The 27629-nt window shown below is 42.0% G+C and overlaps 1 protein-coding gene and 1 long non-coding RNA gene across 9 annotated transcripts in view; one reads left to right on the top strand and one right to left on the bottom strand.

Moving 5' to 3' along the window:
* The window catches only part of LOC135295889 (24-hydroxycholesterol 7-alpha-hydroxylase), a 25164-nt gene extending 7278 nt beyond the window's left edge, over positions 1-17886 (top strand). For 2 of the 4 annotated variants that reach the window (XM_064411705.1, XM_064411707.1), the window contains 12 exons: positions 156-291; positions 1062-1236; positions 2831-2980; positions 3826-3919; positions 5381-5479; positions 7345-7435; positions 8447-8580; positions 9424-9519; positions 9616-9696; positions 11359-11447; positions 14294-14381; positions 15093-17886. In XM_064411705.1, coding sequence (XP_064267775.1) covers positions 156-291; positions 1062-1236; positions 2831-2980; positions 3826-3919; positions 5381-5479; positions 7345-7435; positions 8447-8580; positions 9424-9519; positions 9616-9696; positions 11359-11447; positions 14294-14381; positions 15093-15164 — 1305 coding nt within the window. In that variant the 3' untranslated portion in view covers positions 15165-17886. The remainder of the gene's footprint in view (positions 1-155; positions 292-1061; positions 1237-2830; positions 2981-3825; positions 3920-5380; positions 5480-7344; positions 7436-8446; positions 8581-9423; positions 9520-9615; positions 9697-11358; positions 11448-14293; positions 14382-15092) is intronic. The other 2 variants (XM_064411706.1, XM_064411708.1) reach the window with 2 other exon arrangements.
* Positions 4269-27629, bottom strand: LOC135295891 (uncharacterized). Of its 5 annotated transcripts, none has more exons than XR_010357951.1 (9): positions 27545-27629; positions 26911-27031; positions 23038-23104; positions 22199-22307; positions 19780-19967; positions 16314-17440; positions 14230-14373; positions 8229-8383; positions 4269-8143 (listed from the first exon to the last, which is right to left on the bottom strand). It is a non-coding gene; the product is annotated as an uncharacterized LOC135295891 (long non-coding RNA). The 5 variants fall into 5 exon arrangements; XR_010357952.1 differs by lacking the exons at positions 4269-8143; positions 8229-8383 and adding exons at positions 8636-11618; positions 20920-20982; XR_010357953.1 differs by lacking the exons at positions 4269-8143; positions 8229-8383 and adding an exon at positions 8636-11618 and having other exon boundaries at positions 16314-17067; positions 17352-17440.

Here is a 27629-nt window from a genome sequence, read left to right as displayed (position 1 = left end):
TTCATGTTCATCTTTGTGCAGGTCTGAGCCAAGGTGTGCAGAGAGCAGGAATGACCAGGTCCTCCCTCCTGACCTCTCAGCAGCACTGAGGTCATGCTGGGGCTCCTGCAAAATGTGTTAACAGTGTACTGACAGGAAATCTTTGTTTGTTCCAGCATGGACCTGTGTTCACAATATTTGCTCTGGGAAAACGGTTCACTTTTGTGACTGAGGAAGAAGGAACTGAAGCATTTTTTAAATCTGAAGACTTAAATTTTGAACAGGCAGTACAGCAAGCTGTCAAGAATGCAGGTAACTGAGACCTGTCTTTTTTAAAAAGGAAACCAAATCTAGTTACCCGGGAACATTAAATCCCCACCAAAAGCCTGTTGGTTTTTTGATCATGCCTTAAATGCTTATTCTAATCCATGACTATGCTGTGAAATGGTGAAATTCAATTTCTCCATGACGACCCAGTACTGTAAACCAGCTGAGGGATTTGCATTCAGTCTCAAGGAATCAGAAGTTTCTGATCCAGGGAATGTTACCATCCAGCAACCCCAGTTTGAGATCAGGTCCTTTGCTGTGGCTGGACCTGCATGTACATTGTTATGAGCAATGGTAGGTAATCCTATCACTTCCCTGGAAAATCAGCTTTCAGCAATAATTAGTTGCTACACAGTAGTACTACAGTCATTAGAAAAGGATGAGGTGTTTATGAGGATGTAATTCTATAGCATGGAGACACAAATTGGGGTTTTTTTCACTTCATTCAGTTTTGTGGTGTTCCTGCACATCTCCGTACACCCCACTGGGGGGAAATCTCTGGATTGTTGGTTCTGGCACTGAAGCTTCACGAGGCAGGAAGATGTTACATGGACTGGGAGAAGCAGAGTCATTACCAAAATCTTTATATGGTACAAGGAAGCTTCCAGGGAACTGTGCTTTAGGAAAATGAGGGTTAAGACATTTAAATTAAAGTCAAAAGAGTCAAGAGTCAAAAGTTAAGGGTAAAATTGTTCACTCTATCTTTCAGTGAAAAATCTACTTTCCAAAGCGTTTCTGTTTCCTTTTGTATTTAGTCTCTGTTCCTGCAGAAGCATTTTATCAGAACCATGGTAACCTCTACAGCATGATGAAGGGGAAGATGAGTCCCAGTAACCTGCACTTGTTCTCAGGCACTTTGTGTAAGGAGCTGCATGAGCACATGGCTCACCTGGGCACAGAGGGCACGGGTGACCTCAATGGCCTGGTAAGGTAAGGGAGTTTTGCAGCACATCTCTAACTCAGGGGTGTCCTACGTGCAAGGGAAATATTTCTGTAAAGCAGCTGGGGCTCAGAAGTCTTACAAAAGTTTTTGTCAGGATGCTCATTACAGCTCCATGGTTTCAGGTGGTTCACAGAGTGGAAAGGGTTTCATGTAAAGGTGTTTCTCCCAGTTGGAAGAAGCAGCTGAGCTGCCTGTTTTGAAGAAAAAAGAAAACACAGCATGTTCCAACAAACCCTGTTTCCCAAAAGATGGGATAAAACCTTCACATTATTTATAAAGAACTTAGAAAAAATGCTTAATCTTCTGCAGTTGAGAAATTTCCATGTTTGAGCCAAGCTTAGCTTGAAACTTAACTAAGACCCTCTGCAACTGACTTGGCTGCCAAAACTTAACATTAAAAAAAAAATTGTTTCATGTGACAGCAACAAAGCTTTTAACTCCTTCTTCCTGATTATCTGGGACAACACCTGTATCTTTTCTGTCCATGTGTACTACAAGCTGAATATTCATGGAATCATAGAATGGTTTGGGTTGGAAGGAACCTTAAAGATCCTCTTATTCCATCCCCTGCCATGGACACCTTCCATAGAGCAGGTCACTCAGAGCCCCATCCAGCCTGGCCTTGAAGGCTCCCAGGGATGGGGACAGATAGATGGGGACAGATAGTGCCTTTGGTTTGGCCCTGTTTCTAACACCTCACATTCAGATTGTCTCTTGCTGCCTTTTCCTGCATAATACAACAAGATACAGCTGTTAGTGCAGTTAAATCACTTGGCACCTCTCACTGCAGTTACTGCAATTTGGATTAACTGGGAAAAAATGTGGGGGAGAGGGGATTTGAAATCTCCTAGGGGGTGATCAGTTCTGCTTTGCTAAACAAGGCAAAGTAAAAGTATTGGAATGCAACATTCTGAATAATTGTTATTTAGCTGTCTCAAGATGAAATCCATAGAGCCACCAGATGGCCCCCTCTTCCTAATTATCAGAAAGTCAGAAAAGTGAGCAGTATTCCCTGAAATACTCATTTAGCATCATCTGGGACACAGCAAAGCCTGCACAAGAGTTTTCTGGAGTACAGGAGAAGAGTCTGAAGAAGGAGCTCAGAGTTTGCAGGGTAACAGAGGAGCAAACATGAAAGAGTGAGATGAAAAGAAACAAAAAAAAAAGCATTATCTGCCCAGGAAAGCTGCAGCCAGAGGAAGGATATTTCAGGATGTTTGGTCCAGAGGGGGTTGTGCAATGCCCAGAAGGTTCATGTGGGTCAAACTGAAATGAGGGGGGTGGTTAATGGGGAGAAGGGGACCTTGGTGGCCAGAGCCTTTCTGCTCCTACTCGAGTGAGCACACCCTGGCTGGTGAAGTTCAGCCATGTGTAGAAGACCAGCCTGAGGTCTGTGAATCTCCTGCCTCTGTTTAAAATCTGAAATGAGTATGGGGCTGAGGTGAGAGCCTCGTGCCAGCCCTTCCATACTGGAGAGTCCCACAGCTTCCAGGGCAGGCAATCCAGGTGCTGAATCCTGCTCTAAAACTGCTGCAGCAGCTTCCCTGTGGCCCCTAAGTCTTGGGCATCTTGTCCTTGCAGGCATGTCATGTATCCAGCGGTGGTGAACACCCTGTTTGGGAAGGGCATCTGCCCAACCAGTCCAAGTGAAATCAAGGAGTTTGAAGAGCATTTTCAGAAGTATGATGAGGACTTTGAATACGCTTCTCAGATGCCCGAGTGCTTCCTGAGGTAAAGGGGCAGAGGTGACATTTATCAGACATTTATCTTGCTGCATCTCAACCATGGGAGACATTTCCCCTGGAGGGTTATGCCCAGTTTTTAGTGATGGTGTGCCCTCAGGTGAAGCAGGCTTTTAGGTGAATGCTTCAAAAAAGTTCTGACCTTGTCTTGTGCATTTTCCTGGTATAAAGCAGAAATAACCTGGTGTAGGTGAGCAGAGCCCAGCTTGGACCTGTCTGTAGCAGCAGAATGGGGTAAGGAGCAGAGGGCTGAGCCTAAATGTGAGTCCCAAGCTCAGAGGGTCTCCAGTGAGGTGTCTCTCTGCTCTTCTCCACACCTCAGCTGTTTTCCCAGTACCAATCCCAGGTTACACTGTCACAGAATTGACCTTGGGTAGAAACACCTAAACCCTGAGGAGGGGCTTCCAGACACTGTCAGTGCTCTCAGGGCCATCATTGCACCTTTAGCACCTCAAAATACCTTCAGAAAGAATTGAAGATGCTCTAAAAAATGGCCTTGATTTTCTTCAAGAGGATCATTCTTTAAAAGATTGGCCTAAGCAGTCTGTCCAAATCAACAATGAAAACCTGTAATAAAAAGGTATGAAAATGTAGGAGTGTTGCAGTCCCAGGTCCTGGCTGCAAGAGGAGGTCTGGCCAAGGGGAAGGCCTTGGACATGCTGTTCCTCATGCCAGTCATCACTTCTGTCGGTCAGACTGACATTGGCTGTTCATCAGCTCACTGCTGCCCAGGGGCTTTTGGAAAACAACCCAAGGAGGGCTTCTCATGGAAAAGGAAATGTTGGTTTGTGCTGCCTCAGTTAAGTGCTTCTTGTTTGTTGCTTTTCTTTACAGGAGCTGGTCTAAATCCAAAAAATGGCTTCTAAAATTATTTGAGAAAGTAGTGTTGGATGCTGAAAGGACCAACCCTTCAGAGACTGCATCCAAGGTAAACATCCGAGGCTAGGAAATAAGATGACTTCGTTGTATATTCTGACTGAAGCAGTGGAGAGCAGGAATTACTTCAGAACTGGAAGAAATAAGTCAAATATGTCAGCTTTTATAGCTATACCCAAATGTTCCAGTATTGCTGTCACCTGCAGTAGGACAGACCCATAACTTTTGACTCCTGTTCCTCCATTTAGTTCATTTCAAGCAATTCTGAGAATTAAGATCTTCCCCTAGGGAACTTTAAGGCAAGGGGTCAGAGCTATGACCCATCCCCAGCCTGCAGTACCACGCTGCAGAGAGCACTTGAAAGAGGTGAGAGAAAGACCCTTGAGTTGTTCCACTGAGGGCACCGTGCTGTGAAACTTCAAAACCTTACATGTGCTATTTATAAACCCTGGTGCAGAGTGAGCAGATCCTTCAACAGCCAGACTGGTAGAAAATAGCAGATTACTGGAGCCAAGTACCCTAAATATTGATTGTGTCAGAGCTGAGATAAGTTGTTCCCCTGGTTATTCTCCTGAGCTCTGGCAGGAATTCTGCCGATAGGGCTGACAAATGTGGCAGCAGACTGGCCTGGGAATTTTGATCTACCAAATTGTTGTAGGACAGATCATTAAACAAAACTGGTTTTATTTAGACTTAAAAGCTTTACATACTTCAGTTTATTTAGTAAAATAAACCAGATCAGCAGAAAGAAAGAGAAAGCTGGAGAGGAGCTGGTGGGAGGTAAGAAGGTGCAGGAAGCACAAACTTGGTGTCTTAGATTGGATGGGAATTTGGAAAAAAAATCAGCCATTTTTTATTCAAGATCAGCCTTTTCCCCTCTGAGAAGTAGGCAGGAAGCTTTGCCTCAAGTGCATGTTTGCCCTGCATTCAAGGAAATGCTATAAACAAAAGCTGATCCTAGAACATTACACAGTTCCTATAGTTTCAAATATCAGCCCATTGAAGTCACTGCTTAGGTCACCACCAAGGTGCCTGAAACTGGGGAGTTTGCTGATGTGTCAGACCATCTCTTTCTAACAAGCACCTTTTTGGCATGAACAGAGAGAACATTTTCTTCACTTCCATTCGTTCAACTGGCTCATTCCCATCTTGAGGTTCTTTAAAGCAGAGGCGCAGAGAAGGGATTAGAATAGAGATTATTTTTTCCTTTCTTCCACATACAAGCAGCAATGGGGAGTGAGGGAACCTAATCCTCTAGAACTTTAAGGAAATGGAGAGCAGTGAAAGTATTCAGGCGGAATTCATGTGGTGCACTGAGTTCCCCTTGCCCTCTGCCTATGTGAGTATCACTTTCTCTTAATAGCTGTCATCTCTACATTGTGCCTTCCAAAAAAACCTTAACTAACATTCCTTCTCTTTGAGAAGCTAGTCCTTGAGTTCTAGTAAGCCCTGCCCCAAACTACATTTTAATATATTCTTGGAAATACAGATTATTTTATTTTATCTTTAACAGACACTTCTGCAACATCTCCTGGATAACTTGCAGGGAAAACATCTAGCTCCCAGTTATGGCCTCCTGATGCTCTGGGCTGCCCAAGCAAATGCTGTGCCTGTAAGTACATCAGCTGCAGAAACACCTTCTCTCTCTCCTGCTCCAAAGCCTGGATTTGGGAAGGAAAGGCTTTGAAGCAGAGGTCACACACACTCCATGGATTCCAAAGAAGGGATTATCACGCCCACATGCATCACTACAAATATACCCAGGCTGCAATGTCACAGAAGCAATGACAAGAAAAGCTCTTCTTGTATTTTTCCTAAATTATGTTGTCCCTTGTCATAACATTTCAGGAACATAAGCCTCACAGCTATTAAGATCACAGTCTTAAGCTGTGAAGAGCATTTAACTCTGTTTTGAAGCACTGTGGCTGTATTATAGAAAAAACTGTTTCAGATAACCAATTGTAAAGAATATCAAAAGCATTATATAGAGTAACTTCATCTGTGTGTAAACCCTCAAGTGATTTTTTCTCTTTCATTTTTGGGAGATCTGCTGTACAAATGCCAGTGGAAGAAAAGCAATAGTTTGATTCTAGAGCTGTTACATTTTGTCTGTGTTAGAAAAGGATTTGCTGGATTAATGACACTGATATAAATATGCTAACAAGCCCAGTATATCTAAGACAGCTTAGGCTGACCAAAGACATTTATAGGAATTTCTCAGATGAAAAATCCATAGCAGCAAAAACATCCTTTATTTACCATGACTACTAAGCTCTTTCCAGCACAGTTATGTCCATTACAGATGTGATTTAGAAAAACATGATAGTGAGTTATTTTTGTATGTTCCCCTAACGGATATATCTATGTTTTTTGGAGATTGGATATTACTGCAGTTTAGCCTAAGGGAAATTCATCCATTTCAGTGAGGTTTCTGTGGATTCACGTGTTGGTGTAAGTGGGAGGCATAGCCTGCTGTCTGTTATCAGGATAACTGACATTCCTTCCACAACACTTACTTCTGTAATATTCAGCTGTAAATAGACATACAGATATTTTTCTGTTTCTCAGAATAGTAACAACCACTGTTCTGGGGAATGGAATGACGAAAGAAAAGGCCTTTCACCTTCCAAGGGCATTTTTTACAAGCACTTTAAACCCTTTTATCTGAAACAATTCAGTTATCCCTTCTTAGCCCATGGAGTGAAGCCACAGTGTCCAAGTGCTGTACAGGAAATCTAAGCTACAAGATTTGCTTTGCAGGGTGAGGGCTGCATCCATGTCAGTCTGTTTGGGAAATAGCAGTCAGAGTTTCATCCCTCACCAGCACAGATGGCCCACGACCAGATCTGTGTGCAGGCTGCACCTCCCGCTAGCTCAGCAAGAGGAGAGAGACTCCTGGCATTGCTGCCAGTCCTTCTGGTTTCATCCTGCTTAAGAGGATTTTCTCCTTTCCTAAATTTCTTGATTTTCAACTTCATTGCATAATCAGTTAGCAAATTATTTCTAAAGGGGATATACTACTCCTTGTTTTGCTGTTAATTAAAACTTTTCCTGCCCATTTTAGTGTGACTCACTATGACAATGCCCTGCAAATTATTTAACCTAGTTTCTGCAAATGCTAGTATGAATTTATTTTTCTTTCATTCCTGCAGCTAAAACTAATCATGCATGATGATTTAGTAGTTCATTTAACACCTAGTTATTTGAAAATAAAGGATTCTGTGTTTCAAATCTCAAGGCCAAAGCTGTATAATGTTCACTAGAGATAAGTACACAGCAGATGACTAGACATAATCTCCCTGGAGCTGAGCCCTTAGATATGGATTTACCCAGGAAGCACAGCTCCTCATGCATCTCAGCCACAGCAGGCACATACAAAAAAAGTCCCCATGTTTTCACCTGCCTCTGTGACTTGCTAAAAAGATACTGTCATTCTGCTCCATGTCCCTCAATTCAAGGATTTCCATCTCTGTTTAGGTTGCATTTTGGACCCTTGCTTTCATACTCTCTAATCCTGCCATTTACAAGAAAGTCATGGAAGACCTGGCTTCTGTTTTTGGCAAAGCAGGTAATAAATGTGATTTTGTCCTTCTGGAAGCTGGAAGTGATTTATCCTGTGTTGGCCCAGCACAGGGCACACTTGGTCAGTGGCTGGGAACAAGGAGTGTTCCAGTTAAGGGTTCTACTGACAGCATAGAGGCCAGCTCTCAGGTCTTTACTCAGTATATGTTCAAGACGTATTTTTAAGCAAAAACACCTCCAATGTTAGCAGAAGGAAGTAGGAAAAGCACACTATGTGTTTGTTTCTCCATTCCTATCACTTAAACTTAGATTAGTATTTCCCAGTCTTGTGCTTTTTCCAGGCACCTAATAGTTGAGGTCTTCCAGTTCAGGTGCTTTTCATGGTGTGCTGTTCACCAGAGTTACAGCTATTCATGGTTAAAAAACAGACCAGGAACTGTTCTCTTCTCTGTCATCAGAGACAAATTTTTCCAGCATGGTTCACCCCTCCCATGAATAACCTGTTTCCCTCAGAAAGCAGTCACCTATTGGGAGCAGTGGTTCCCATATTCAGTCCCTTAAACTTTCACAGAAGACTCTTTGTTGACATGGGTCAAAACTGTATCAAGAAACATATCAGTAATTAACCAATAAAGAAAACTCCTGAAGCCTTTTTCCTGGCCTTGTTTCATTTTCTAATGTTAACAGAGCCAAAGAGCTCAGCTGTGGCTTCTTGTCTGGGTGTCTGCAGTCCCTGAGATTTCCATGCAGTATCCTGTGAAAGCACAGAAAAACTCTGAAGACTTTTAACTTCCAACATGACTTTGTTTGGCCCCTTCTAACACCATATCTACACCTACCTTAAATTATTGAATTATGTCCAATGGCTTTTCTTAAATTTTACTGATTTGGGTCTGTTTATTCACTTTGAAATATATTGACAATTTTTGTGTGTAAACAATGCCTTGAAGTCTTGAAGTATTTCACCCACAGTCCTAAAGCAAGACGTGCCAGCCTGTATCAAAGCAAGTAAGAAATGTAATTTTCACATGGAGTCTTCTTTCTCATGCCATAACAGGTAAAGATAAACTGGAAGTCTCTGAGGAAGACCTGAAGAGGATCCCTTTCATTAAATGGTGCACTTTGGAAGCCATACGGCTGAGGTCTCCAGGTGCAATCACCAAGAAAGTCATAAACCCAATTAGGATTAAGGTGAGGTTTGGTTGTGGGGCTTTTTGTTTGTTTTTTGTTTTTTTTTTTCAAAGGATGCTGTGTGATTTGTCTGGAAAGGGTCCTCCCAATAGATCTGGGTAAAATTACAGTGATAGAGATATTCCCCAGCCTCACATATATATTCTTTTTAATGGATTTATTCATCATCAGTAATTTATGAGTGGTTTGGATTGTCTGGCTCAGTCTTGCCTTCAATTTTGAATTGATTTAATATTGAATTGAATTGAACTACCAATACTGATGGCATATAAAAGAGGAATCAGACACAACAAGTATAGTAGAAGGAACTACATTTTAGTTACTCATAAGACTCCTTTTTGTGCTCTTCACTACCATTCAGAAGGGAGATGTCAGCATTCAGGAATCTGGCACAGAAATGTTTGGGAAAAAACCCACACTCTTAAGGAATCAGTGCTCATGACTATTTAAGATTACTGATCAAATTATCAGTATAATCTATGTACTGTCCTAGAAGGCTTTCTTTGAATTTCTTTGCATTGAAGGAAGTATTTAACAAAATATTTAGAAAAAAGAAAACAGCTCACATGATAAATCAAGAAGCAGGAAAGACAGAAATAATGCTTCTGATCTTTTGATATCTAAAAAAATAGCACAAATAATCTTTCCAATTTCCCCATTGTTTAGGTTTTATGGAAAAAAAATAGCAGCAGCAATAAGAAACTTCAGACATGTAATATGGCCACCATGGCTTTACCTTCACTTGTCTTTTCTTAGGATCTTCTGCTGATAGAAGAGAACTACCAAGGAGGGACTATTTTGTGAGATTTTTAGTTCTTTTCTTAGAGATTTTTCTCTTTTCAGAATTTCACCATCCCTGCAGGTGACATGCTGATGTTGTCACCATATTGGTTGCACCGGAATCCAAAATATTTTCCTGACCCAGAAATGTTCAAACCTGTAAGTTGTCACACAGTGTGGATATTTTGCTGCCTTTTCTTCCCTGTACTTATTTTACAATAAAAGCATATAGACAAACGTGCTTAAATCTGGCAGGAGAATGGCCTTGAATACAGAGACATAAAGGAGGAGCCTGTAGGAATAAAAAAGTCTTTTAAAATCAGTGACATGTTGCAGGTAATATGGTACTACTTTAGTATCACTTTGATCCTGATCTTATTGTTCTCTGTAGCTCCCTGAAAGAAGAGAGCAGCCAGGTGGGGCTCAGTCTTTTCCCTTAAGTAAGAGCTGATAGAATGAGAGGAACCAGCCTCAGATTGTGCCAGGGGAGATTTACATTGGATATTTGGAAAAATTTCATGACTAAAAGCACTGTCAGGCATTGGAACAGGAAAATGGTCACCATCCCTGGAGGGGATGTGTAGGTGTGGCAGCTGGGGATGGTGGATTGGCAGTGCTGGGTTAATGTTGGACTTGATGATCTTAGAGGTCTTTTCCAACCAAACCAATTCTTGATTGGTTAACTTGATTCCAAGTGTTTTCCTCTCCCTGGTGGATGATTTCTCGTAGGTATTATCTCTGCTAATTCAGTAGTTAATCTAGTTTCTTGATTATTATTCCACTGCAGGTGGCTGTGTGGGCAGGCTTGTAACTGCTCTTTTTAGCACCATCCAATATAGAACAGTTTGTCTTTTTTATAGAAATACATCAAGAAGTAATTTAAACAAAACTTCCCTTCTAGCAAACTCTCCCTGATTTGAAATCCCTTTTAACAATTCCTGCTCCTTTGAAATCTGAAACTCTGATGCAGCAGCTTATTTTTTAGTAACTTTATTTCTAAAGAGCAAGTGAGCTTGTTTTTTAGAAACTCTCCCTTTTTTTCAAGAGGAATAGATGAGTTCCCCTTGGACATTGTCACTGCCAATGTATGACCTTGCTTCATTACCACGGAGATATTTTTTTCTTCTTTATTGGATTTTGATGCTTACAGGTTTCTTCCTCAGAAATTTCTAATCAGCCCTAGCTGAAAAAAATCCCCTAAAATAGATAAATGCAAGATGATGTCTTCTCTGGGACAGCTTCATCAGAGGAGTTCACCACCAGAAGCTTGGCAGGGTGTTACTTGGCAGAGTAGCACTGAGTTTGTGGAGGCTGGTACAGTTTGTCACCCAGCAGTCATGAGATTTGCTTCTCTCAGTGTCACCCACCAGAACTTCAGGCAATATTGCCTTGTTCCTTGTGTAGTCCCTTTCCTCTCAAAGCAATTTAGGATGGAGCAGGGATCCCTTTGGGTACAGACAAGCTATTTTTTGTGGAGAATCTTTCATGTTCTCACACACTGGCTTACACCAGTTAAAGCTCATAGACCTTGCATTTGTCTCTGCAGAGTGTCTTAGAAATGTTTTTTCTGTGCAAGATGTGTGTGAGCTATTTGTGTGTCATGACACAATTTTGTGGCTGAGGCTTCTTTCAGTACTGGTTGAACATTTGCATTTGTAGATACATTTAAAAAGAGAAGGTTGCATTTTAATAGCTCAAGATGCAGGATTTAGGAAATGGGGAGGTATAGGAAAACTGCTTTAGGGGTAATTTTGAAAACTTCTCCAGCATTTTAAGACACCTAAATGTGTTTCAGATGGGACCCTCATGTCTTTCCCTGATTTGGTGTTGACTTTTGGATCTAGATTCTAATACTAACAGGTTGAATGCAGAAAAAAAATAGTATTAGTGCAACTTTGTATTGAGGATTAGCTGTCCAAGGTCATTTTTAGCCTGAAAAAATAAAGTTAAGCTTTATTTATATAAGGCTGATTTGGAAAAAAAAGTTTCTTCCCACAGGATCGTTGGAAAGAGGCAAATTTAGAGAAGAATGCTTTCTTGGACAGCTTTGTGGCATTTGGAGGAGGGAAGCATCAGTGTCCAGGAAGGTCAGTGAAACAGCTGGAGTTTATTTATTCCCAAACCCTGCAGAGAACAACTCTCTTGAACTGGGCTTCTCTTACTCTTGGAGATAACGTGTTTGCTTTGCTCTTTGTCAGTCTCCTAATGTTCAGCACCATCTGCACCTTGTTTAAACTGATCTGGGAGTGGTTTCATTCCTGGAAAAGACAGGTGAAATCACAGTGAACAGGCAGAATCTGAGATCAGTGTATCAAGGGATATTGCCCCCCACCCAGGGAGTGGTGGGAGGAAATTCAACCTGGCTCTGCCCCTGCTGAGGTTTCTTTTCATCAAGGGAGAAAGAAATACACCATTTTACAGACACAGTTACTTAGGTTGTCTTAAACCAGTTCTAAACAAACCTACAGAACATTTCTCAGGTCTGAGACTCTTTCCATCCTCTGTGATGCCATTGACATCTCTGCTGATCTTCAGGTAGCTTAACCTCCTCTCTGTTTGAATCTGGTCTTTGCATTAGGGCACACAGAATTGTATAATGGCTTAAATTGCAGATCCTGTCTCACTTCACTCCTCCAGCAATGCCAGCCTTGGTACTTCCTGCATTCCTGCTGTTGTTTTCTCTGCTGTCCCTCTTCCTGGAAAAAGTCCCAGGGAGCCAGCTGCTCCTTGTTCCTGTGTTCAAACATCTCTGTGCTCAATCCTCTGCCTTCAAAACCTGAGCTCCTCTGAGACAAAAGTCTCCTTAGAATCCTTTAGACCAGTCATTTTACCTCGAGCTCCATATGGAGCAAGGAATCTGGAGGGTATTGCAGAGGATCTGCATTCTGGAATCTGCACCCTATGGCAGGCTCGACATGAGTGCCACATGAACTTTGTGAAGGCATTAAAGTCATGAGCAAAATGAATAAAACTGCTTTTGCCATTTAGGCTTGCCAGGGGGAAGTGCTCACTCCCTGCTGTACCTCGGTGGCTTGTACCACATTCCTGAGCTAAATCTGAGCACAGCCTCATTCCCAGCAAGGGCAACAGCAAAATTCACAAGAGGCATCTGCAGGTACAGGGAAAGCTGCAAAACAATGTTTCTGAAAGCTGCTTGTTTATATATCCTGACCTATATCTTTGTTCAGGCTGTTCTCTGGGCTCTGATAACATCTTTCAAATAAGTTTTTGTTTAGAGAGGAAAGTATAACATTTCTACACAGGCAACAGATGGAGAATCTTGTTCTTGCTGAAAAACAAAAAAGCCCTTTCAGACCCTTTGGCAGTCCACATGGTAACACACACCTTCAGGTTTTTCAGCAATAATTATAAAATAATAATGTGATGATCTTGAAAAAAACCAAAAATTAAATCAAGGGTTGTATCAAGGATTCCAGGTTGCAGATTTCCTTCATACAACTGAATGAAACAATGTTATTTCAAGTTTAAGGTGCATTTTTATTCATTTCAGTACTGCAGTATATAAATGAAATGTATGAAACATTTAATCTCTCCATTGCAAAAGTTCAGCATAAAATTAAAAGCTAATTTAATCAAACTGAAAGCTAGTAAATAACAGCTGTCCAATATTCTATCAAACTGATGTGGGAAGAGCTCCCAAAAAGCCATTTCTGTGCCATATTTTTTACCTAAAAGAAAAATTTGATGCCAGTTTGACTACTTTGGTTGGACCAGGTGATTATTGCCTGTGTAGCTGTGCTTGTCTTGCACGGGTGTGCTGTCCCTCACGCACTGCGATCCAGGGCCCTGCTGTGCAAACAGAGCTGGGACTGGAAGGACCCAGCCTTGCATGGTGGTGCAGGGTTGGAGTTTGGGCTACATCCCACCTGAGCTGGGCTAATAGCCATCAAAATATCTCTGCACTCCATTCCCCTGAGCCATGGCCACCAAAAGCTCAAGGCAATTGCAGTGTGAAATCACAGGGATAATTTGGGTCTGAAGCTGTGCTGAAACAAGCAAAGATATCCCACTCCAGAGCCCAGGGTGGCTCCCTGTGCAGAGCCTGGTGGCTCTGCAGGAGTTACCTTGGGTTTGTGAGGCTTTTTAGCTTCCCTTCAACACCTGCCAGGCCAACTCCATGTGCACTCATGTAGCTCTTCCCCTGTGACTTCCCCCATAGCTATTTTATCCAGGTTTCCCAGCATTTCTCTGTACAAGAGCAAGGTGGTATTACTATTTTAACTGGGTATTTAAGACTTGTGTCTAAACTCTGCAAGTGAGTAATCCCGTGACCTCACATAGGTGCACACTGGTGAATGCAGAGAGCTCTTGTACACATAAGCTTTAAAAACCAATAGCCTGGAGGATTTCACCTGCAGTCATCCAAAATCTTCTCTGGCCTAAGAAAGACCCTTGGGAGAGTGTTACAGAAAAAAGAAACCGTGCCCTTGGGTCTCCTACTGCATCCTAATGCTGACGCATTAAATAATAACTCCCACTGTCACTGCTCTCTGATGTCACCAGGCTCCCAGCTGTATTATATAACTTTATATAGCACAATTAGTCATATGGCCTTTTCTGTTTGACTGCCTTCTCACTCCTAGGAAGTTATTTCAAGTCAGCAAGTGTTAGGAGAACATAAATGTTTATACAGTGGAAAAATCCATAATGATAAGGAGCTGGTTTAAAATAGGTGTCAGAGGGATACTGTCAGTCCAGTGTTTCACCACAGAAAGAAGGGGCAGCTGCCACATTTGTGTTCTTTGCTGAGTAACAAACCCAAACTACAGCAGTGTTCCTATGGAAGATAAACTTTCAGACAGAACTAAAGCACAGAGTGTAAAATGTGTCAGACACCCTGTTTCTTACCTGATAATAACACACACGTGATGGTCAGTCTGGAGGGCCAGTGCATTCCTCCCTTTTCGTGCAGGTGGTTTGCAATCATGGAAATCCAGCTGTTGGTTGTGCTGTTCCTGTACAAGTATGAATTTGTGCTCTTGGATGCAGTGCCTAAGGAGGTAAGAGATCCATGCATTTGTGTAGCATTCTCCATCTCTATACCCTTCATTCATCAGGTTCAGCTGAACAGCCATGCTCAACTGTGGCTACATAAATTTTGAGAGGAGTATTATAAAACATATATCTTTGTTCTAACTCAGAAAATCCAGAGTAATTCCAGCAATTCCAGTTGGTGGGGCTGCACTGCCTGTACAACAAAGTGCTTACAAGAAGGTTTTGTCTCATCGTTGCCTAAACATTACAAAGAGATTTGATCCTTGTTGCTCACAAAAACAGTAAATATGGAATGAGATCACTAATACTTTAAAGATATGGAATCAGGTGTAACACTTGTAGTGCTCTTCCACTCCATATTCAGGGGGGGAAGGTAAAGGATTAGGTAAGATTGAATGAGCAACAGAAAGATTTTACGCTTGTGGTAGAATGGCACAATTGCCACTTCATTATTTAAATATTTTGAAAGTATTCAAAACTGTGAGAGTTTCTTAAGAACTCATGTGTCACCCTGACAGAGTGACTGGAATAATAATTAACCATGAAGGCCCTACTCGATGGCTTTGGCAAAGCCATTAAAGAATTATTGGTATTTGGTATTGGTTCTCTTAAGACTGAAGATGCAAGGATACTTGTATCTTAATGTTAAAGCACAATGGTAATGCTATTAACTAAACTAACTGATGTGTTTTTTTCTGAATTTCTCCTTCCTTCAGAGCCCTTTACACTTGGTGGGGACACAGCAACCCATGGCACCATTACAGGTCCGGTATAAATGTCGGGAATGAAAGTTGTGCAGCACTGACCTTTCTTTGCCAGCCCACGCTGGATGGATGGACCACTGAGCTGCTTCCTAATCCCACATCTCCAGACAGCTTCTCTGCCTGCAGAGTTCTTGATTTCAGCTTTCAGTGCTGTACACTGTGCTGTGCCAAACCAGTGCAGTCATACCTGTGCTCCTCCCCAGCTGCCCACCTCCCAGTGCTTCAGTCCAAGCTCTCCTGCTGCATCCATAATTTGTGGGCCAGTTACTCACTGACTTTGCAAATCTGATATACTAAACTCACCAACCAAGTATTCAGGACAAAAACCTGCAGTGTCTGGAAGTCCTGTGTGGAAGCTGTGCCAGCACCAGCGGAGAAGCAGCTCCCTTGGGCCAGGTCACTGCTTCCTGCAGGGCGCTTCAAACCAAGGCCAAAGTGGTGCCTGATGCTGAGAAATCTCATTGGTAACAGCAAACAGCTCCCTGGTGCTGGTGTGCACAAAATCCAGGACAGACTGAGCAGAGACCTCTGGATCAGCTCCACATCCTGATAAACTGTGGGCACTTGTGTGTCACTGCCTGGGTGGGCAGGTGAAGGTCTGGCCTGCTCTGCTACAACCAGTGCCAACTTTTTGTGAATAAAATGCATTTGTCATGGAAAAACTGCAAGCATTTGGGATCTTGTTCCACTAGAGCACCTGAAATTTCTGCTGAGCTTTATTTTGCTCCTCAGGATTCAGAATTGGTCCTTGCATGAATTTGCAATGAAAGTTTGACCATGTTTAGCTCCCAATAAAAAGTGATTGCAAGGAAAGCTGTTCCTGCTCATGAGACTGGTTGTCTGTTATCTAGAACACTTTTACTTTCCCTTCCATGAGTTATAGAACAAATTGCACAAATCTAAGAATATTTAATCCTGGAAAGAATATCTAGTAAAAGTTATTTGAAGATGCTGTCAAATAAGTTCAGATACCAACACTTTAACTGCTGTCAGATTTAATATACAATAATAGCTGGCATGTATTTTTAGTCTTAGAAGTAAAGATTATCCATCATTTTAAAAGTATTTGCAAAAAAATCCCCTCATACAAATAGACTCTGAACAACAGAACAAACTATGGGAACATGCACAGGAAAATAACACATTGTGTAATTCTTTACATGGTTGGCTTACCTTCGTGATGGATAGAACAACTTCAGTGATTTATATGGCTGGAAAATAATTCATCTAACTTTTATTTCAGCCCATAATTGTTAACTGTGTAAGTGTTGCAATCTTAATTGCTGTTCAAGTATCTCTTCCATAACTGAAGGCCATTCCCTTGGATTTCATGCATGGTATTACCTGGAAGTGTATATTTTTATTTTGAAATTTGGAAATGACCATAATATTTGTAAGGCAGGCTGGATGGGCCTCTGAGCAACCTGGTCTAGAGGAAGGTGTCACTGCCCACGGCAAGGGATTGGAACTGGGTGGTCTTTAAGGTCCCTTCCAGCCCAAACCATTCTAGGATTCTGTGATGATTTTTATAAATATTTTGCACTCACAGACCTCCACCCTGATCTGCCGGAGCAGAGGGGAGGATGAGGCCACTGGTGTTCTTTGTCTGAGTGCTGAGTGTTTCTGTCTGAGCTGGCCACTGAACCATCAGTGGATACACACATTTTAACATCTGTGGGTGTGTCTGCTGGATCCAGGGGTGTGGAGCTGCAGCAGCCTCAGCTCTGTGGGGCTGCTGGATTTAGCAACTCCCCATCAGTCATGAATCAGCCATGAAAATACTAGTCCTGAAAGGCAGGACATGTTTTTATTGGAAGTGCAGGCTTTTGACAGGAAAGAAATACCTGTTCATGGCAGAGGTGAAGAAAAGTGGGCCTGACTGGGGTTCCATCACTGCCCTGTTGTATGTGACAGCTCCAGGCACTCGCTGTACTTTCCAAGGTGGAAAAAACAAGGGAGGTGGATTAATAAAGCAATGTGGTGGTCAAGTGATAGAGCTAAAAGGGGTCTTCTGCCTGGAAATAATCCAGAAGCTTCTGGAGGAGGGAAAGATTTTCCCATGGGACAGGGTTAAACAGGCATTAAAAGGTCATTGAGATACTCTGTGCAGGAGTGGATTAAGAGTATCTAAATTATTCTTCTTCAAGTGCTTGTCCAGTCAGCTCTTAAATACAGCAGTGCCAAATTTCCATAGGGAATCTGTCCTCTTACCTGACTCTCCCTGCTGTTAAAAAGCTGTCCTACATATCAGGACATAGCAGGAATCTGAGTAAGGTTTTATCCATGCCATTACCACAAGCCTGTAAGAAGCCAAAGATTTTTAAGCCCATAGAGAAATAAAATGTATTTCAAGCTACCTTTTTTATTTCTACCTTCTGTATGAAAACTGGGTGTTAAAGGGAAAGCAGTAGAGCATCCCTCAAAAAAAGTTCTTAGAAAATGTAACTCTTCCTCCTCCAGATGTGGCAAAGGCCAGCTCTACCTGATAAATTCCCATGTCAAAGTCATTGAAACAATGGTAAGAGTTGTCTTAATGAGACAGGAAATGTAGTATTACAAGGAATAAGAAATAAAACTATGTTACATGAATTTTCCTTTAATAATTGTATATTAGAAAAGGGTTTCACCGAAAAAAAAATAAGGAAACCAACACATTCCAGGCAATTTTTTATACTTTTGAAGAGAGCATAAACATTTTCCTTGAAATAATGAATCTTCCTGTGGAAATAAAAAACTCCTGAAAACATTTTGAGTTAAAATTCTTGACCTCCTGTAAGTGAATCTTCTCCAGTCAGTGCAGTGAAAAGATCACCCACAGTATCAGCAGCCACCTCCCAGAATAATCACAACTTCTTTTGTGTCTTCCCTCTAATGAGCCTCCCCAAAGGCCCCTCTCAAGCCAAGTGTTTCAAGTGGTCTTTCTCTTTTCTGTGCCACTGATTGTCACAGAACCCAAAAGTTTAGACTTAGCACATACACCTCCTCAAAATAGCTGTCTGGGGACTAGAAGATAGTGCTGTGGCCATTGAGAGGTGGTCTAAAAATAATGACTCACCCTCAAAAATTAATTTTAAGACCCTTGCTCTGTGCTGGGCTTAGGCACTTTGCCAAGCAAAACTCAACTTAAGCATGTGTTTTGCCTTAAACAAACACTTAAAATGGATCTGGGGAATAAGAATGGATTTTGATTTGAGCACAGGCTTAAGCGCTTTGCTGAACCAGGGTCCCAAAGCCTCAGTCCCTAACCTGTTGTTTACAGTTAGTTTTGGCATCTGCATTGCAATTTTAAGGACATACAAAGGTTAGTGGAAATACTGAGATGGCTTTGCTCATTTTAGGTGAACCTGGCACACATGAAAGGATTTTAGGAAGCATTTATAGCCCAAACCAGTAGGCTTTGCTGGCAACAAGCATCTTTCCCAGTTATTTGGTACATTCTAAATGCATGGCTCATCACACTGCAAAAAATACTGCCTGTCCACCATGTGGTAGAAGGGGAATTGGACACAGGAAAGGCAGTCAGAAGATAGCAAGCACTTAATTGCAGCAGCCAAGGAGAGGCTTTCATCATGTGGCCATTCTGGATGACATTGGACATGCGACTGATTGGCACAGCATTATTTGGGTTTTTCACTTTGATCATAAAATTACCAGGAAAGGCTTAATGGAGTTATAAATATCTTGTTTCCATGAGAGTCCTGGGAGGATAATTATAGCACTGAAGTCTTTACAAAGATAGAGCATTTATGAAATGATATTATCTGAGGCCTCCAATGGATAATGCAGGGAATTCTGCACTCTATTCCCAGCCCCCCTTATTGACTCACGGTGCTCTTTGGGTGAATCACTTCATCCCTGTTTCCTCACTCTGGGGTAATAATGACAATTACCTACTGCTGCAAAGTCTGTATGGCTCAAAAGCTGTTGCTCCCACTCATCAGAGCACTCCTGCCTGGTTATTGATAGCAATGGCTGTCTGGAAGGCTTTGGATGAGCTACATGTTTTCCTGATGTGTGCTACTGGTAGATTACACTTCTTGTAAAGTTACAGTCAAAACACTCAGAAGAAATATTTCAAATCTCTTAATTCAAAGTTTTTAAGAGGATGATGAAACAGCTGTACCCCACAGTCTTCAAACATATTTTGGTTTTATTGCAAACCTTGTCATTTAAAGGCTATGGACAAGTTTCTTGTTGAGTGAAATGACAACTTCCTTTCATAAAACCAGCCCCTATGGAGGAGCATTGCCTAGAAGGGCTGAGTAGCAGCTGCCTGTGAGTAGGAACTACAACTCTAACATTCCCAGCTGCACTTTTCCTGCTCTAGAGACACCATGCATCATCTTTCCAGCTTTGAAAAAGGCAAGTGAGGAAAGAGTGATGGCAAATGGGCAGATGATTGTCACATGGGATACTTTGCTTGAAGGCCCTAACATGGATTTTGGTTACAAAAACAAGAACTTCAGTGCTGGAGAGGAGATCCTACATCTCCCATCAATAGCACTGTAACAGCCCTGGCTGGGATTGCAAACAGCTCCTGATAAATTTGAGACATCAGAGCTCTCCAGTAGTGGATGGGCCTTTGGAGCTTGCTGTGCCTTTTTGCAGAGGACTGAAATGAAAATGATCACCTTCCTACCTGGAACAAGGTAGAACTGCAGATGAGGAAATGGAATTGTTTTACCAAGCACTGCAATGACATTTCTATATGAATAGTCCTGACAACAAAATTGCCCATTTTTCCAAAATAGAAGCTCCTGCTCTGGAGTGTGTGCACTGCTGGGGTGAAGGGAGGAGGAAAAGGCAACCTCATTACTTTTCAGGAATCTGCAAAACATAAACCAGGAGAGTCTGAATATCTAAATTATCTATATAGGCATTCTGCTTCCATAAAGCAACTTCTAGGTAGTCTACAAAGGCAGAAAACATCTTTTTCTGAATGCATTTCTCAGATAATATAATCATAGCTGGGCAGAGAAATCTAAACCTAAGGAGGATCATGTTCTTTACAAAGCATAATTGTGGAATAGAAAAACTTGGCATTCCCTTTTTCCTGTGTCCTTGCTCAGAGGCAATTGCCAGTGATTTCTGTGAAGATCTGACCCAAATAAGAGGCAAGAGAGGCTCTGTGGGTGTGGTCCTTCAGCACTGCATGTCCAAACTACTCTTGCTGTGGGATCTTGCACTGGTAAAGCAGGATCCAAGCTGAAGATGGGGCTCTGTCACACCTTCCCCTCAAAGGTGTCAATTGTAGCCAGGCTTGACTCATTTGAATTAAACACACTGGGCTCATAGTGTTGGTCTTTGTAACTGCTGACACAGATGCACAGGCAGTTTCAAGGCACTGGCCTTTTATCTGACCTTTATTCTGAAGACCATCAATGCTCAGAAAAGCATTGTGTCCTTCTGAATAAAGCATTGTGTCCTTCTTGCTTGACACTAGAAGAAAATCAAGTGATTTCCCTTTCAGGCCATGGCCCCCTGAATGTGATTCCCAGGTTAAAATGGATAAGCAGCTTGAGATACTCAAATAGTTCTGCTCTTTAAGTAATTCACTAGAGCTGAAGATACTGCCTTTGATATTCTTCTGCCCAAATCTTAATATTACAATTTGCTATTTTAAGCTTGTTTATAGAACTGGAATAATACGCAGATAAAAAAAGGATAATTACTAGGGCGTTTTCAGGCATTAAAGCTGAGGTTTGGAGTTCCTTTTTCTGAGAAAATAAACCAAAGAATGTTTTACTATCTGAAAACCTGGCAACTGGTCCTTGCTTACCGTGAAGTAAGATCAAGCACCACTTTGTTAAAAGCCAGTTTCATCACAATGAACTCGTTGTTCCTTAAAATAATAAAGAGGCCTGAATCAGCAGGAGATGGTTTTATTCTGTCCTTTGGGTAGTAATCAATATATCCAGCTAAATTTTTGCAACAGACTCTGGCCTTGCAGCCTGGTTCAGAGGCCTTTTGCATGCAGAGTTTGTACATTCAGGTGTGTGGGTCTGTAGGAAATTATTCTCTACACATTCACAAGCCAGGATAGATCCAGGTGATTTATTGGAATCACATCTGCCCTGAGCTGCCACACCCTGGGAAGGAACATTTATCCCTCCACACAGAGACATTCCAGCATTGGCATCCTTGTACAGGGGTCAAAGGGGGAAGCTGGGCAAAGGAGCTGGAAGCTGGGGCTGTCCTGCCTGCTGGGCTCTGAGCTCTCACAGCCTGGGAAGGTGCCATGCCACTGGATGTCACAGCCTGGGAAGGTGCCATGCCACTGGATGTCACAGCCTGGGAAGGTGCCATGCCACTGGATGTCTTGGTGGGCTGGCTGAGCAGGCCATTCATGGCAGAGCAGGCTGCTCCCCAAGGTGGCCCTGGAGCAGTCAAAGGGCACAGACTAGAGGTCCTGCTTCATCTTTCCTTTTTATCTTCCATTTACTGTTCCCATCCTCCCTAGGAACTTAAATACCCCCCTTGCCAGCTCAGCTCTAAACTCAGCTTACATTTTCCTTCAGGTTTTTAAGACATTCAGGGTGCCAAATACCTGAAAAGCTTCAAGCTAGAGTGCAACACTGCAAGGGTAAGCCAGGCAGATCAGTGCCTCAGTAGGAGACAACTCCTGAATGGACTGGCTATCCCTTCTGGAGCTGTGTCACACTGCTGGGAGAGCAGGAGGAGGGGGCAGAGCCTTCCTTCTGGCTGATGTGGAAGGAGGACACTGCTTAGAGGTTGCTTTGCTGCAGTGACTCAGTGCTGTGGAAGCTGTGACTGCCCAAAAATATCTGTGTCACCAAGACCGTTTCCATTTTGCCACCCCCAATGCTCCCCTTGCACAAGGGCTGGCAGGACAGGAGCACTGGCATCATCCACTGTCAGTCACTGAGGTGATCTCTAGAAAATCAGTGCTAAAATATATAAAAGCAATTATATAAATACAAGCATACACAAAGATAAAGTGTGTAAGCAAACTATGTCTTAGTAGAAGTGTTGAGAAATTAAGTTTTCATTTCTAGGCACAATTCAGGCTCAAAAATACAGTCTCAATTGTTACTTACCTGCTTGAGCTGCTTATTTTCCATTAGCTGGATGTGTGTGTGGTGTCATGCTGACTAATAACACAGCCTTCTGCTTCCCATGATACTTCAATTATGCCTTCAGTAGTCACTTAAAAGTGCCAGAATAATGAATGAAAATTTCAGAGAAGAAAGAAAAACACCAGAAGCCTGAAGATTATGGATCACACTTAAGGAGACTGAAACATTCAAAATTTTTTTAATGATGTCTCAAAATAAACAAAGCTCCTTAAAATGACATTTTGGAAAGCCTTCCTGTATTAATCTAAATAATTAAGGATAAAGATTAATAAAGGAATATAAATCTCATACAGTGGACTTCCCCATCAAACCTGTCTAGCAATGCTTCAAAACCAGGGCTCCTAAATTCTACTTCTCAACAATTAATAAACATTAATTACCACAATATTTGCTTTAGAGGAGTAAATTGTGTCTTGCAGTGAATTACACTCTGTGGCCTTCTAATTAGCACATATAAAAATAGAATTTCTAGTAGCTTTTTTATTTTCTTAGTTGTTTACATTCTGAAGCAAATTAGATAATATATTCATAAGCTCAGTCTGTATTTAGGTACCTGAATAAGCATCTTGATTTTTAAGAGCACCTACAACTCTGAGAGTCACACAGTGCTCCTGAAAACCAGGCCATTTATTTAGGTGTCTATATTTAGGTACATGAGTTTGAAGTGTTTGGCTTGAGGTCACATAGCTATGGCTCATTGCATTTTTTTATTTCCATTTGGGTCACAATGGGCAAGTCACTTCTAATAATTCTCATCACAAATGTAAGAAATAGGAGGAGAGGTGGTAAGAATTACGTACTAAAAACCATCATGATGTTTAGCACTTCCTGAAAATACATGGAGTTTCATTCATGGAGAACAAAAATCTAAAAAAGATAGAAATCAGTGCATCAGTAAGGTAAGACAGTGTGTTTAGAGACTAAACTTACATTGTGGTTAAACTGTATTCATTTCCTGGACTGAATTTTCTGACATCTTTGTCATTGCCTCTATAACCTTGTGACCATTTTGACAAGCCAGATGTTTCAGCTTCCTGTAGTTTGACTGGGTAAATCCTAGAAACCAAGTGTTTCTTCTTGTTAACACATGGCAGCAAACCACAGTTTATTCTTGAGGAATTTGGGCTGACATCATCAGTCATGCTCTTGAATTGTGGCTACACCTCCAAGATTGCTTTTGAATTTGCACAGTAGCTTGTACAGGCCTTGACCTTAATGAATCAATTATGAAATAAACAGTCCAGGATTCTGCTGAGAGCACTGGGTAAAGGACATAAGGAGTTTTAAAATAAATTTTAAAGAAATAAGGAACAAAATGAAAACCTTCTATTTCAGCATCCTCATTCAAATGTGACAATATGCATCTGGCCATAATATTTCAGATCTGAGAGTTGTACTTGTACTGTAAGGATGTTGTTTGTTACAGTAGAAAAGGTTTGTTTTTCTGTCTTGAAATGGAGGTTGTTTTAAAAGCCAATGAAACCTGGTTTTCCCCTTGATCTATCATGCATCTAGGCTGAAAAAACATCTCTTGGTTAAAAATATTCCTTCAACAGAAATGGGGACGTGCCATTTTTGTTGTCTTTAAAGCAGAGGGTTAGCTATAAGATAGTAAAGTTCTGTTTTGTGGGACTTTATGTTAGATAGGGAATTTTTGCAATGTGAAATCAAAAAGACCTTTATTTTTTTCCAACAGCTCTCACTCTCTGAAGTAGCTGTTAAATGGAAAGACTCTTTGTTCCTGTTCTGGTTGCCTTAAAAGACACAAGCTCCTTGTCTGACCTCTGTCTGCTCCTGAAGGTGCTCAGAAACAACAGGGATATGCCAGAGAGGGAATTTAAGGAGCAACAGAGCCAAAATGCAGGGAGTGTCCCACTGCAAAGGTGGGAGCTCAGCGGTTCCAGAGCAGTATCACAGGTTCTTATGGAATCACAGGATGGTTGGAAGGGACCTTAAGGATCATCCCATGCCATCCCCTGCCATGGGCAGGGACACCTTCCACTAGACCAGGTTGCTCCAGACAGGTCTTGAACACTTCCAGGGATGGAGAATCTACAGCTTCTCTGGGCAACCTTGCCAAGGCTTCTACAGCTTCACAGGGAAGAATTTCTTCCTAATATCTAATCTAAACCTGCCCTCTTCCTTCATCTTAAGTCAGTCCACCTTGTGGAATGATGGTGACAAGGTATAAACAATAAATTTACTGCCTCTATAACAAAGGAACACTTAAACAGGGATAAGACTTGAAATTGTTTTTACACAGTGAAGAGCCATCCTGTCACAGCATATTGTGGAAAGCAAAAACCACAAATGGGATAAAAAACAATTAAAAAGTCCTAGAGAACAGGACCACTGGTAGCTACCAAGTGGAGTAACTTGGATTCAACCATGAGTTCCAGAAATCCCTACTTCCCTAGTTGCTGGAATATTATAAGGTAAATAGGAGAACACAGAGCCTATTTTTACACTCATTTACTAAGCATCCAGTCTTGGCTGCTGGAGACAAAAGACAAAGCTAGATGGATCCAACTGTGTTTTTTGTTCTAAAAAAGTAACAATTGAGATTATAATGCTGACAGAGTCAACATTAATTTGACTTGCTTTATCCATTCTAATCTCCAGACTCAGCAATTTGCAAGAAATCATAATCCATATCTGGCCAAAGAATTTAGGATTATCCCAGTAAGCAGAAATGTAAAAGATGAAGCACTGACTTCTTCAGCATCTACAGATTTTCAGGCATTACTCTTTTAAAAAAAGAGAATTTGTTACCAGAACATCTGTAAAGGCTGCAGGACTTAGCCAGGGTTTGTATTTTGATGATCAGAAATCAAGGTAACATTGTCAGGGGGCAAAATCTTTTGGTTACAGTGCTTCAGTTGTGTTGAAATTCTCAGTGTCTGCTTCAGCACACTTGAGAGGCCACTTTTGCTTACAGATTAAATCTGGAGATGGGAAGCAGGTGCAGGCTGAAGATAATGAGCAGCTCAGGATTTGGAGGAGACGGGCTAAGCCTGTGCTCTGGGATATCAGTAACAAACTCCCACTCAGTTCTGTGGGATGAGCTCACAGCACTGCTTGTGGATCCTGCAAGCAGCAGCTGTTTTATCACCTCCTTTGGTATCCTTTCCAGAATTACAGCTTCCTCCAGGTTTTGGCACTCTGCAGCTGCTTGGGCTGTGGGAAGATGGCCACAGCCTTTAAGAGGCACAGGGTGCATGGCCTGAACAGCTCTGGGGTGAAGGGTGGGACTCCACAAAGGACTTTCTCTCAATTGCTCTTATCCTATTATTTTTGCAACACCATTTCTCCATGTCTAAATAATATATTATTTTGTGACCTTTCCTAACAGACATCTTTAATGCTTATAACAGGGGTATTAAAATCCTGCAATTGCTGCCATTTTTATAATTATCTACTTTGAAGGACAATTCACTGTAATCAGTGGAATTTAGGGGTTTTTCCCCTTCATCTTAGCAGTAATGCCTGGATGCATATAAACCCAGAGTGCTGACCTTGGCTTTCCTGATTTTTCCTGAGCATGGGTTGGTTAACTTGCTTTCAAAACTGCAAAGATTCCTATTTTACCACAAGGAAAACATATGCTGGAGCAGCTTAATCACAATGGAAACATCCTTCCTAATATGAAAATTAATAAAAATTGAGACACAAGATAACAGTTAAGAGGATGGAGATAAGAAGACACAAGGAAATTGTGTAATATAAAACACAGGACAGAAAAAGCCCAGTGGATGCTCTTCCTACTCAGAATATTAAAATAACACATCATGCAAAGGGAGCATACAAAAATGGAGACAAAGGAAAATATCCTACCAGGTTTAATTCCCAAAACAAAAACCAACAAGCAGATAATTTGATTTAAAACCTGATTAGTTTATATAGTGACATCTATGGTTCCATAGCTTGCTTACTGCTCTGCATAATGCCTAAAGCAGTAAGATCATGGTCAGAGATCAATATTTTAGACACAAGGGCAAATCAATGAAAATAATGATTACTATTATAAGTTACCTATTATACATTTAAAAATAAAAGTAGAACTGAAGCAGAAGCCCTGAAAGGTATCAAGGCATAAGTCAATCCTTAATTAAGGGACCAGGAAGAAACTCCTCTGTTGCAATCTCCATTGCTCTTTGCTGTCTGCAGAGATGAGGTGGGATACACTATTGATTTCATCCTTCACACTATTTATTTTCTGCTATTATTGGAAAGTGCTGCTATAAATGGCACACATCTTTTTATATATCTTTTAACTAATGGAGAATTATTCCTATACAGAGATTTTTATAGGGTATTTAATAATTACATGGGAGTCTTCTAGTTCTTCATTACATTCTATAGATTTTCAAAGCCATCTTTACAAAAACCTATTTACGTTTCTGTAGCACCCTATTGATTAAATCCCTTTGTATTACATTCCAAAGAGGAGACCACAGAAGATCAGTGTTAGCCTCGAATGTGCAGCTGGAGGAGAGAAAATAGCCCTTCTTTTAATAAAACACGCCTTGGGGGCATCTGAGGGCTTTCTCTTCTTTTTAAAATCATGACCAGCATCAGCCTTTTTCTGTTGTAAACGTGACTTTCCTTTGGAGCCCTACAAATGCTTCTTCTGGTCTGGCATTGTCTGTAGTGGGGAGTTACCCCTGATTCACCTGTTGGGCTGAAGATGTGGCTCCGTCCCAGATGGAGCTCACTCCAAAGGACAGTTTGGGTGTTGGTGGTCAGAGGGGAACACGGTCTTGGGAGCTCCATCCTCCAGAGTAATGAGGACCCCTGCAACATCACCACAGGAGGGCCTGAGGGTTGTCTAAAACCATGGCGAGGTGCCCTGTGAGGATGTCCATCCCACCCCACCTCTGCCTACCTTATCCCATCACCCCTTCTCCTATTCCTGTGCCATCCCACCTCTCTCCTACCCCATCTCTCCTCTCCATTCCATTTCATTCCGTTCCATCCCACACCTGCTCTTCCCTACCTTACCTTATTCCACCCCTCCCACCCCTCTTCACTCCCATTCCAGCCCATCCTGTGTGTCCCTACTCCATGCCATCTTACCCCACCTCTCCCCTACCCTAAGCCATCCCATCCCATCCCATCCCATCCCATCCCATCCCATCCCATCCCACCCCACTCCTGGCAGCTTTGCCAGGAGAACACAAACCCTGCCTGGTTCCCATCGCTCCCTGTGTGCTGGGGTGTCACGGGCTCCCGCCCTGGTCACCTGTGTCCCCTCACTGCCCTGTGCCACTCACCTGTCCTGTGTCCCTCCCGCCTGTCCCCACACACCTGCTACTTGGCCTCGGTCATCCCTCGTCCCCACACATCCCGTGCCCGGCTCGCCTGGCCCCACTCCTCTGTCCCCTGTCCCCTC

Source organism: Passer domesticus, chromosome 3 (assembly GCF_036417665.1).
Source record: "Passer domesticus isolate bPasDom1 chromosome 3, bPasDom1.hap1, whole genome shotgun sequence".
NCBI lineage: Eukaryota > Metazoa > Chordata > Aves > Passeriformes > Passeridae > Passer > Passer domesticus.
The sequence above is the reverse complement of the archived record's forward strand: the minus strand, read 5'-3'. Positions and strand labels throughout refer to the sequence as shown.